The sequence below is a fragment of the Lissotriton vulgaris genome, chromosome 11 (assembly GCF_964263255.1).
Source record: "Lissotriton vulgaris chromosome 11, aLisVul1.2, whole genome shotgun sequence".
Lineage (NCBI taxonomy): Eukaryota > Metazoa > Chordata > Amphibia > Caudata > Salamandridae > Lissotriton > Lissotriton vulgaris.
The window spans coordinates 712,207,186-712,220,146 of NC_141699.1; the positions used below are offsets into that span (position 1 = coordinate 712,207,186).

The 12,961-nt window shown below is 48.0% G+C and overlaps 1 protein-coding gene across 1 annotated transcript in view; it reads left to right on the forward strand.

Annotated features, from left to right (window-relative positions):
• Nucleotides 1-12,961, forward strand: part of PLEKHB2 (pleckstrin homology domain containing B2) — a 158,671-nt gene that overhangs the window by 105,264 nt on the left and 40,446 nt on the right. The window contains exon 4 of the mRNA XM_086942526.1: nt 5,092-5,194. Within this exon, the coding sequence (XP_086798652.1) occupies nt 5,092-5,194 (103 nt within the window). The remainder of the gene's footprint in view (nt 1-5,091; nt 5,195-12,961) is intronic.

Here is a 12,961-nt window from a genome sequence, read left to right on the forward strand (position 1 = left end):
AAAGGTCATAGGATCAGCAAAATGCTTTTTAAGTAAAGGCAAGACAGTGCCATGTTCTATTTAGTAGGTAAACGGCAGTCAATAGCAATAGTTTTTAAAAGGGTAGTGAGTGTGGGGTCAAGGAGTTCATGACCAAGAGAAAAGATGTAGTACTGACACAGGTCAATAAGGGAGCCAGATTTACAAAAACTCATTGACCTCAACCTCTTTCATTGTAGATGAGTCAGACTGGACATGGCCGGCCCGAAGATGTAAAGGAGGGACATACTAATGAAGTACATAGAATCTAGAGGGGGTTGTGGGGAGAAAATAAGATACATTTGCTAGATTATATCGTAGAAGTAACGCAAAGGTCAAAGCAGAGATACTGGGAAAGGGTAATGGAGCAGAAAGAGGCAGAGGGAGTAGTAATTTCCTTTACAGTGGTGAATATTTTCTTGGTGGAATTGCCGCTTTCCTGGATCTGAAAAGTCATGAGAGGCACATGTTTTGTTGAAATATTTGTTATAGAATTTTACATTGGTAGTAGTAATTCAACATTGACACAGTATTGATACATGGTCAATCTACCCATAGGAGGCTGTCACAGTGTAATCAATAATGAACAATGCAATATATAACTTCCAACAATCCCTCCCCTCCCCCCTTCCCCTACACCAATAGCAATCCAGTCCAGGTAGCAATTTAGTGTAAAGATAATCTGTGATAGATGAATCCAACACTATGGGTAGCATAACAATCACTCCACGGTCTAGTCTCGCTCACGCTCCTCCCACTGTACCAGATCTTCCAGAGAATAGTAGGAAATATATTTACCCCATATTTTATGTAACTTTCTGGGGCAGCCCTTGTTGAGATAAGTCACCCTCTCAGATAAAATATACATGTCCATAGCATTTCTCCATTCCTGAGCTATGGGGCTCTCCGCTGAGCCCCAGTGATGGGCTATATCCCTTTTTAGGGCTCGCCTAGCGATGCAGCGCATGCGCTGCTCACCTTGGCGAGACCTATTGTTGTCGGTTTGTTGGGCGAAGGGGGACAGGAGATGTGCACGCGTGCAGAGGACAGGAGTCGTGCACGCGTACGCACATCTCCTGCCATGGGTTTTCACTCTCACAGCGACAGCTTGTTCACACTGGCGTCGCTTTCATTTTAACAAGTGTGTGACAGTGCACTTTGCACCTCCCTAACTTGGCAGCTCTGAAATCTGTTAACCATTTGCGGTGTGGGAGTTCTGTACATATCACTCACCCTATCGCTTGGAGTCCTCGTAGTCGTAGCTCTTTGTACGTCCCAGCCCACTTATTTGGAGCAGATGTTCATTAATCCTACCTTCTCTAACACTACGAAAGAGAGGTCCTGGGATATAAACTCTTGCCTGATAGGTTATGGCTGATGGGCGGCTGTTATACCGCTTACCCCTCAATGTATAATTCTTGGATGGGTTTGGTCTCTGTATCGTTTTTAAAACATCCTCTCATTTATAACTAAAGGAATGTGGCCACAGGTGAGTCAACGCCCTCCACACATGTATTTCCATCTCACCCCAGAATCTTCTTTTTTCACTATTTCCATGGTCCGATACAGTGATAAAAATAGAGAACGTATCATCGTTTTTCGAGATAGTACCTCCTCCTCCTCCCTGATTACTTTGGCTAGTTCTTTGCGGTGCACGGGCGCCCACCTTTCGCCTGTGTGCCTCTAGCAACGTACAGAGTGTCAGGCGCCTCTGGCCCTCCACAGGATATAGAGGTGAGGTGAATGCGAGCGCTTGAGTAGGGGAGGAAGTCATGTAGGAGCTATAAAAGCATGCACCGGGGTTGTTGGGGGGAGGGTGGTGGTACTATTAGGTTAGGAAGTGACCCTTGCTGGGACTCAAAGTGAGCCATGCAGGGGCTCCGGAGTTCAATCAATCAAAGCATTTGTAAAGCGCACTACTTACCCTTGAGGGTCTCAAGGAGCTACGGGTGGGGGAATGCTGCTACTGTTCGAAGAGCCAGGTCTTGAGGAGTCTTCTGAAGGTCAGTAGGTCTTGGGTCTGCCATAGGCGGATGGGGAGGGTGTTCCATGTCTTGGCGGCGAGGGGGGAGAAAGATCTGCCGACGGCGGTCACTCTTTGGATGCGGGGGACAGTGGCGAGGGCGTGGTCGGCGGAGCAGAGCTGACGGGCGGGGGCGTAGAAGCTGAGTCGGCTGTTGAGGTACGCTGGTCCGGTGTTGTGGAGTACTTTGTGTGCGTGGGGGAGGACCTTGAAGGTTATCCTCTTGTGGACAGGGAGCCAGTGCAGGTCTCTCAGGTGGGGTGTGATGTGCCTGCGGCGAGGGATGTCGAGGATCAGACGAGCGGAGGTGTTCTGGATGCGTTGGAGTCGTTTCAGGAGTTTGGCCAAGGCTCCTGCTTAGAGGGCATTTCCGAAGTCTAGTCTGCTGCTGACGAGGGCCTGAGTGACCGTCCTTCTCGTTTCGGTGAGGATCCACTTGTAGATCTGGTGGAGCATGTGAAGGGTGTTGAAGCAGGAGGAAGAGACAGTGTTGATCTGCTTCATCATGGAGAGGGTGGAGTTGAGGATGACCCCTAGGTTGCGTGCGTGGTCGGTGGGCGTTGGAGCTGTTCCTAGTGTGGTCAGCCACCAGGAGTCATCCCAGGCCGAGGGGGTGGATCCGAGGATCAGGACCTCCGTCTTATCCGAGTTCAGCTTCAGACGTCTGTTTCTTATCCAGTCGGCGGCGGCCTCCATTCCCTCCTGGAGGTTGGTTTTGGCAGTGAGGGCGTCTTTGGTGAGGGAGAGGATCAGCTGGGTGTCATCGGCGTAAGAGATGATGTTGAGGTCGGGCAACGTGGGCGAGCGTGCCTTGTAGATGTTGAACAGCATTGGGCTGAGGGATGAGCCCTAGGGTACGCCGCAAATGATCTCGGTGACTTCGTAGCGGAAGGGGGGGAGGCGGACAAGCTGTGTTCTTCCGGAGAGGAAGGAGGTGGTCTAGTCCAGGGCCTTCTCTTGGATCCCGGCATCGTGGAGGCGTGTTCGTAGTGTGCGGTGGCAGACCGTGTCGAAGGCGGCTGACAGGTCCAGGAGGATGAGGTCCGCGGTTTCTCCGTTGTCTAGCAGGGTCCTGATGTTGTCAGTGGCGGCGATGAGGGCAGTTACGGTGCTGTGGTTCCTGCAAAACCTGGACTGGGATGGGTCAAGGGTGCTGTTCTCCTCGAGGAATATGGTCAGTTGTTTGTTGACGGCCTTCTCGATGACCTTTGCTGGGAACGGGAGCAGGGAGATGGATCAGTAGTTCTTGAGGTCCGCCTTGGGTTCCTTGAGTAAGGCGTTGATCTCAGCGTACTTCCAGCTCTCCAGGAAAGTTGCTGTCTCGAAGGAGATGTTGATGGTTTTCCAGAGATGAGGTACGATGGTGGTGCTGGCTTTCCAACCCCGCCCTTTGAGAAAGGAAATTTTACAGGATTGATGATCTCAGGTGAGTTCTGCAGTAACGTAGGGACCGGGATCCGGTTCTACCTGGACTGAGGAGGGAGCCCTCAGAAATGGGATGCTGGAATAACAAGCATTTGCAATGCAATAGGTCTCACATCTGCAAGAGTTTGAGCTATTGGCATTGTAAATGAAAATGCCTTTAATTTATGTTTTTTGTAATCCTGCAAGCGGTGCTAAACACGCACTTTGTTCTTATAGTCTTTGCTTATGAGAAGCAAGACTGGCAGTTAAGAGGCGCAGTTACTGCCAACCTTACTTCTCGTAAGCAACGACTATAAGTACAAAATGTGTGTCAATGCACCGCTTGCGGATTATCAAAAAACATAAATAAAAGGCATTGTAATTTACAATGCCAATCGCTCCAACTCTTGCAAATGCGAGGCCTATTGCATTGCAAATGCTTCTCTTGTCAATATTGTCAAGCGATATGGGATAATTTCAAGCTACTGAGCTAGACAAGAGAGCCATCTTTTCATTTTATTATATGTTAAACAGTAAGACTTTGATAACAGACATGAAGCTGTCTGTAGGCAAGACCTAAAATTGTCTTTTAACCCCTTCGCTGCAGCGGCTATTCCGCCACAGCGCTAAGGGGGAGGCGGGGCCATGACCGAACCGCTCCGTCACGGGCCGCGGGTGAGCTGTGCTTGTGACGGAACGGTTCCGTCATGGCCCCGTCACGGCCCCACCCGCTCTTCAGAACGTCCAGCGCAGGCGCGGAATCCAAGCCGTGCAAGCGCGAAGAAGGGGGCCGTGACGGAACCGTTCCGTCACCAGCACAGCCCACCCGAGGCTCTCCGTCACGAGCATGGCAGGGGTTAAAGATTTTGCTTAATGAGCGAATCTTTCCTGCAATGATGTTCCCCCTGCTTTTGTTTCAGGGAGATAACAAGTGCAGTTTCAAAGTTGTAGTGAGGGCGTTGACTGTACCTGATTGTTCGTCCATAATGTCATAGTTGCAGCATGAAGAGTCGCTACGGTCACATAGTTGTTGCTTCGAAGCCTTGAATCAGAGTTTGAGGCGTGCCTTGTACTTGAAACACATATACATACTTCTCATGCACTGTTTTTTCCCGAAGTTTTATATAGCGCAAACTTGACTCAAAGGTATCAGAGCGCTTTACTTGCATTGCACAAGGACACATTAATTTTTGTTAGGCACGGGGAGAGGAAGTGATTTTGCCCAGAATCACAGGATGTTGAGCGTTGTTGCAGAGACTCGATCCCGGTTCCCAAGATTTATGGTCGACCGCCCTAGCTGGTAGGCCATGTTCCGTCAGGCCTTCTTAGGCATTTAATGAAGGCGGCAACTATGAGGAGCTCTGGAGCGTTTTCAAGCTGCCACTTAGTTCGCAAGGAAATGTACTTTCAGCAGGATTTCCCTTTATTCATCGGCTTTATCTCAATTGCACATATCATCTTTACATTCCAGGGTCTTTACGACCCAAATTTCTGTGGTTTACCAAGCTCAACTGTCAGGCCCTATCAGTCTTTGTTCTTGTGAACACCTGTCTTGCAAAGATCTTACAAAACAGCAGCATTGCCTCTCACTGGCTCTTAACTTTGAATTCCAATTACTGAGTTGTGCTTTCTCTTTCTTTGCACAGATTTTCAGCCCCCAGAAGGGAAGACGAGGGACTGCTGCCTTCAGATAGTTTGCCGGGATGGTAAAACCCTCAATCTCATAGCTGAAAGTGCAGACGACTGCCTGTAAGTTTTAAATGATTTGTTTGCTGTGTTCAGCAAAGCTCTGTCTTATGATAAGTGTGTGTTACTTCTAAGAGTGATTGTTTCTTCTAACTTATTTTTTTTTTTTGATTAAACATATTTCACTAGGCCTATTTTACAAGGCCTAATAAAGTACTTTTTAATGTCAATTTTGCCGTTCACCATTTTTACTAGGCAGGCTCTAAAGGTGGGATCATGAGGCCCACTAACAAACAAATTACGTACATTATAATTGTATAGGTCATTCATTGCTTAGACGTTAATAGCTTACTGTTAACCGAGTTGCAGATTCTGTGCTCCCAACATACCTTGAAACAATGTCCTGACCCAGACCCATTTAGTGTATGAAACCAATGATAGTAACTGGCTTGCCCTTTGACAAAGTGGAGGAGCAGATTAGGATGAAAGGCTAGCCAAGTAAGGGTCAGACACTGCGCTTCATTTGTATAAAATGAAGTGCCAGGACCCAAAATATTTCTTGGGAGTCCACTGCAGATCGTGCCACCCTAGCTCCTGCCACTACTGCCAAATGCGAGTGAGGGCAGTAACTATCTGCTAGTTTAAAAAAAAAATATTTGAAATTGCCAATGAGGAATTGTGTTAAAAAAGGCACATAGCGCCACCATGTGGTGGATAAACCTGTGCCAGTGTTTAGATAAAGGTGCCAGGGCTGAGCACACGCAAACACCGGCACAAAAAAAGTAGTGGACTCAGACAGAAACTGGTAAAGTGAGTAAACGGATGGTGTAAAGGCTCAAGTCGGAGTGAGGATTCCAAGTACCAAAGTAAAAGCTACCACATGAAAGTAGGGCACGTTATCCAGAAGCGGTAGTAGATCAGAAGATTACATAGGGAGCAAACTCTACAGATGTACCATGGCAGAGAAAACCAGAATGGGCTGCTGTTGTTGAACCAGCCAAGAAAGAGGCACTTGTAAAAAGCAAGTATCACTTTTGGACAGGTTCTCTAGTGTTACTTTCTCTGACTGGCATCATTATATAATGACTTGTGGGTGCATGCCAGGGAAATGCCCCTTGGTGATTGAGTGCAGTAGCACATCTTTTATGTAGAAACAAACGTCTATATTTTCAACATGTTGGAGTGGTGAAGTTGATAGCAAACACAAGATAATGGACGGAGTGCTGAAACTTTTCAACCAGTCAAGAGATCTGGGTTTGAATAATTTTTCCTTTGCTCACTATGCTACCCCAGTTTAGACCCAGCCATATGCAAATCAGTCTTGACCCTGCTACTCTTGGGAACAATCCAGCCCGAACTGCCTGGCCAGGTCCTCCTTGGACTGGAAACAAGCATCCTGTGACCGGTTTCAGGGTGTCATCCCTCGTCCGCAAATGTTTGTGTGCAGTAGCACATCTCGTATTTAGAAACAAATGTCTATGTTTTCAACATGTTAGAGTGGTGCAGTTGATGTCTTGCTGTCGGTCACAGCAATTTTTGATTGACTAGCTACCTACAGACCTCAAATGTTACTAAAAGACTTCCAGAGCCTGACTGTTCCAATCTTGCAACTTAAAGTTTCTTCATTTCTCTTTTGTATTAAAAGTGTGCTGTATGGAAGGTGAGTTGTCTATGGTTCATATTATTGAACCCAAATGATATTTTGTTAACCCTTTTCCAGCTGGGTTGATTTCAAACCTCTTTGCCGTGTTTTCCCTCCCAAAAGTTGTTCAAACACAAGTACATTTTTTATCTCTTTATTAATACATGTAAACTGTGTTTTATTGCTCTTTCAGTGCTACTTATTAGTGCAGACTCTATATTAATATTGCATTGCAGGTTGATATAAAGAAAAAGATGGAGATTTAAAAAAAACATTTAACAATTTTTCTCACTATTTTGTTGCATTTAGAAAATCAAGATGCCTAAATTCTGGAACGCTAAACAAGAAAATGTTGCCCCGAATGTCTGAAGTCTGGAAATATCAAATATATGTGGATACGTTTTTTCATTTGCTTGATGATATTTTCTGAGTTAAATGACCACATGTTTTATCTGCTATGTGGATTTTTAAAACAGCTTAAACCAATTTTTATCTTCTTTATGCCCATCATAGCTTGTGAAAATTAAGAGAAACCTGCCAAGCAAAACCACTATGCTTCGGTCAGACTAAATGTAGTTGAGGTTGAGGAAGAGCCCTGACGAGTTGCACTTCCTTTAAGAAAAATGCCGAACCAAAAAACAAAACCAGGAGTTTGGTGGACACAAATACTGAAGGTTGAAATTGGCCAAGAAATATATAGTTAATCCCTAACTAATCCTAAAAATATTGCAATTTTATCTTAATCATATTATAAACCATGACATGGCTCCTTAAAATTCCGTCTCTGCGCCCTTGGAAGGTATACCCTCCCTGTTCTCTGGGCACCTCCAATCTCCTGGCAAGCTGACTTACTTTTAAGAATGTAAACTCTGGAGGCGTGGCCAACTGCCAAGGGAGATGGCCACACGGTTGCTTAGCTCCGCTGCGCCACTCCTGTAAAATCCGCTTAAATCCATATACCCATGGCCAATAACACTTGCCTCGGCTGTCAAGACCTCCAGTCCCGGCCCTCAGGTCTGCTCCCGGTTTCGCTGTGATCCCTGGCTCCAGTGGGCCAGGACGGACGCTGATCCAACGCAGGGCTTCTATTGCACAGCGCACTCCCTTCATCACTCAGGGCGTGCGCACTACTGGACGCCGGGGTCGCAGCGTGGTGTAAAGACACGGGATCCGCGGCCAAATTGCAGGGCCTCACACTGCTACATGATCGGGCTGGGGGGGCCGCCACCGGAGCACCGTACACCCGCGGATCGCATACCGTGTCCCTAGGGACTGCCAGAGAGCTCAGGAATAGCTAATAAATGGCTGTTTCCTTGGACTGTGCGACCGGGGAATAATTGAGCCCTGGGACAAGGCGTGTCTTCCGGCCCCATATCGCAATATTTCCTCGGGGCATGGAAGCACCGCAGAGCAGGTGGTGAGTTCTCTACAGCTGTCTCCCGCCTGCAGCCCAGATCCACGGAGCGCCCTGATCTGTGCCTGAGACTGTTACTGAGACGGACATTGTGTTGCCAGCCCTGGAGGCTCAGGTCTGTGTTTGCTTGGGATCTGGGAAGTGGGGGGCACACCAAGTGCTCCTCAAGCACCCAACCTGGTAGTTACTACTTGCGGTGGTTCATCTTCATCCTCCCCCCGTCTTGATACTGAGTAGCTGACTTTTTGCCGGCTTGCGGACATAGGCCCTCACTCACCACATTGGCGTCAGGGCGCGGAGTTCCCAGCTCAGCCCAGGCCAAACTTTATAAACTTGCCTGGCAGCAGAACCAGGAGGGAGATCAAAACACCCCAAAACCCCCAAGGATAACAGACGGAGTCGACGTTGCAAGACATCTTGACCGACATTACGGGGTTCCTACCTCCCTTGAGTCCAGCATCGCTACGTTGGCCACAGAAGTGGCCCTCATCAGGGCAGACATGCGGAAAATGTCAGACCGAGTAAGCGGTGTTGAAGAAACCACCAAGGAGCTGAAATCTGATTCGGATCTTCTTAAACGCCAAGTATCGGAGCTCCAAACACGCAGGAAGCCCTAATCCTGCAACTAGATGACTATGAAGGCTGAATGCGAAGGAATAGCGTTCATATCCTCGGAGTTCCGGAGCAGACAGAGGGGCAGGCAGCCGACCTATTCGTGAAGGAACTGATTCTTAAACAACTTCAGCCACGTGGCCTTTACAAGTGCTTCTCCATTGAGCGAGCACATTGCGTCCCTGGTGGTAGACCTAGACCTGGGGGGACTTCACAACCTCTACTTGCAAGAGTGTTCAACTTCCGTGACGGAGATGCCATCTTACAAACAGAGAGAGCAGCACTGCCAATACTCATCTACAATAGCAAGGTCACCTTCTTTCCTGATTTTACACTATGTGTTCAGAAGCAATGACACAGCTTCCTGTAGGTGAAGCGCGCTTTAAGGGACCAAGACATCAAATATGCCATAATGTTCCCGGCCAAGCTACGGATTGAGTCGGAGGGTAAATTGTGGTTTTTCACCAGGCCGGAGGATGCCAGGGACTGGCTTGAGGGTTGGAGAACGGTTGGCAAGTGCACCCACAGGCCTGCGGGCAGCACTAGTGGCCCTGATGGACGTGGATCTCAACGCGACTCACCTCACGGGGATGACTCGACTACTCTGATTCCAGAAAGGTGAACTGTATGAAACTGCAAGTATCAATGCCTACAAAGGTGACAGAGACCCCCTTGAAGGTCTCCCTATTTGACACTGTTGGTCCCTTTATAGAAGTTCCTTTTCAGGGGTCTGCTATGGTATAGGTTGCATACACTCTGATCTTTTATTGTTAATTGTCTAACTTTTGGGGGTCAATTTCTCCTTCCACTTATATCTATATGGTTATCGTGGCAGTATACACTACCAATGGTGTTGATGGTTGGCCGGGGAGAGGGTAACAGTTACTCATGGTTGCCTAAGGGAGTGGGGTTGTTTCACATTCCCCAAACTGTTGCGGGGTGATAGACACCCTACAAGTTGGGGGAGGCGGGAGGTTGTGAACCCATCTTGCAGGGAGGCAGGGTGGTCGGGGATGTTGGGGAGGAAGGGGGTAGTTGGGAGTATCTTCACAATTTGTTTTTTTTTGTTGGTTCAAGATTTGTTGAGCTCGAAAGTCACTGATTTCAGGCTGTTATGTACATGCTCCACTGCAGACAATGATTATAAGGGGGAGATAAACGGGCACCGGACTGCCATAGGTGAAGTGTGGCTCACCCGTTAGAGACGGCAGACCCAGAAGCAGAGGTCGGCCCGGGACCAGGGTTCAATTCCCAACGCGGCAGGGTACGGAACCAATGTCAGCGGGCTCGATAAATCTCGCCTCGGTGCCTCTCTAACCATGGGTCCCACGCTGCAACTCTGGGCAATAGTTTGCTTAATCTCCACAATGGCCCCCTCGCTGCCGGGGATGCCTGGCTTCACCTTGGGGATGCCCAATAGGGACCATCTCACAGGGAAAGCCAGGACGGGTTCCCCAGCGACACACAGCGCCAAGAACCCTGGGGTGAACGTGCGCTCTACAAATTCATACTAACATAACATAACATAACCGCCCTCGCATCACACTAAGAGACCATTATACATTAGCTGCACAGATTAGAAATACTGGGCCCGGAAAAAGTTTAAAATGTCCTGATTTCATTGTTCTCATTGCTGATGATGGGGTGTAGAAAGGAAACGTCACTCTCCGTGCTTACCTAGAATGTCAATGGCATGGGGGATAGGGTTAAGCGGGGAATAGTCCAACAATATTTCAAAAAGGCAGGCGCCAGATGTGGTGTTACTACAAGAAACACACATGGTGCAATAAGAGTAAGGACCTCACTAGATGGGGATACAAACTCTTAGTACATGCAGGGTTTACCTCAGGTTCTAGAGGGATGGGCATCCTAGTCAAAAAGAACCTGCCACTAATGGTGAAACGCATGTGGGCGGACACGGGGGTAGATTTGTGGTCCTCGAGGAAAAATGGGAGGGGAAGGGGTCAGTATTGTATCGCTATACTTGCCGCCAGCACTGGGTAAGGAGGCACTGACAGACCTGGGTAAGATATTCACAGACCTCCTGGTGGGTACCCTACTCTTGAGTGGAAATTTTAACATGACACTGGATGACTGACATGATACCCACAACGACCGGGGGCGAGACCAAATGTGTTGATGGAAGAATTCGCCACAGCCATGGGACTGTCTGATATATGGCGTGCGTTGCAACCAAATGGAACCTAATACCCTTATTTTTTCTAACGCACACAAAAGCTCATCCCGTATCGATTCTTTTTTAACCTACACAGCTACAATTGGCCACTTTCACTATCCCCAGGCACTGCCGAGGGGTATATCGGACCACTCCCCAGTAAGGATTGAGTTCACTCATGGGAATCCTCATTAACGGGCCACAATCACCCTATATTCCTGGCTCTTGAACATCCCTGATATTAAACAGGAACTACATACGCAGACGACTAACTACTTTAAAGAAAACTTGGTTTCAGTAGACTCAACGCTCACTATATTGGAGGCTTACAAAATGGTACTGAAGGGGCAGGCATTGTCACTTAAGATGGGATACATTAATAAGAAATGCCAGCAGCTGGTACAATTAGAAAGTGATCTCCAGCAATTAGAAGCTGGCAATGCTGGGGCACCTTCATAAGATATGCTTCACTCTCTCACACTTAAACAGGAGGAATATAAGATCAAAACTAGGGAACAAACGATGGCCAAACTACTCCGCACTCAACATAGAATATACGAACTAGGAGACAGGGCTGGTAAAATGCTGGCCTGGCTAGATAGGCGGGATCAAGGCGAGAGATGGCTGCCCAGCTGACCCTAGCTGACGGCACACAGGTTACACAGCCAAGGCACATTGCAGACACCATTGCAGGATACTTGGAGCATATCTATTCGCCATCCACTACTTATACAGAGGAGGACTCCATCAGTTCCTATCCGGCAGTGACATTCAGGCGCTTTCTGACACAGACAGAGACACCCTTGATGAAGACCTGACAGATGAGGAAATCCAAAAGGCCATAAGCCAAATCCAGTCAGGGAAGGTGAAGGGGCCAAACGGGACCCCCATTGAATTTTTAAAATTGGTCGCTCCTCAGACAGCCCCTCACCTAAGGGCCATGTATAACGAAAGCTACGAAAAAGGAATACTGCCGGCGGATCAACGTCTAGCCTCCATAGTAGTGATTAGCAAGCCAGAGAAACCTGTAGACAGCTGCGGGTCCTGTAGGCCGATCTCATTAATTAAAGTGGAAGCCAAAGTCCTAGCGAAAATACTTACCTTGCGATTAGTCACGGTCATTTCCTCCCTGGTTCACCTGGACCAATTTGGCTTTATGACAGGAACGAATACGGCACTTAATATCCGGCGCCTCCATAATGTACTCCCATGTCGGGAATACATGTAAGAGGACGAAGTGGTGTTTTTTCTAGATGTCTTCTTGGCATTTGACTCTATCGAGTGGCCATACCTATTTGAAGTCCTTAAGAGAATCGGCTACGGTCTGAAGTTCCTGGGCTGGGGGAAATTTCTCTACACGGGTATAAAGGGCCAAGTGCGAGTGAACAACTACACATCTCGCACATTCAACCTAAAAAGGGGCACCCGACAGGGATGCCCCTTGTCCCGCCTGATTTTCTCTCTCATGCTGGAACCACTGGCGGCCTGGGTGCGGCGAGATGTCATCGTAAGAGGCCTGAAATGAGCGGAGGGTCATGACGACCGAATATTCCTCTATGCAGATGACATTCTGCTTTATCTTGCCTCTCCATATAGATCGATCCACTGGATCTTAAATATCTTCACAAATTTTGGGAAATACTCGGGTACGCCATTAACTGGAGCAAATTGGTGTAGTTTGTGCTCCGGGGTCCTGTTTCTCGGCTCCTGGTGGGTTGTTGTGTGGAGGTGGTCACTGAGGGAATCCGATATTTGGGAATATACATACATTCGAGCCCCACTATTTTTTATGACCATAATTTGGCGCCCCCCTTGTCCCACCTACGGGCGGATGTGAAACACTGGCGATCCTTACCTCTTTCACTGGTGGGCCGAGCTGCTCTTTTTAAAATGTTGGCTCTCCCACGCTTTCTCTACATCCTCTAAAATTGCCCGCATCGAGTCCCAGATACGTACTTTTCAGAAATAGAGAGTGCAATATGGATG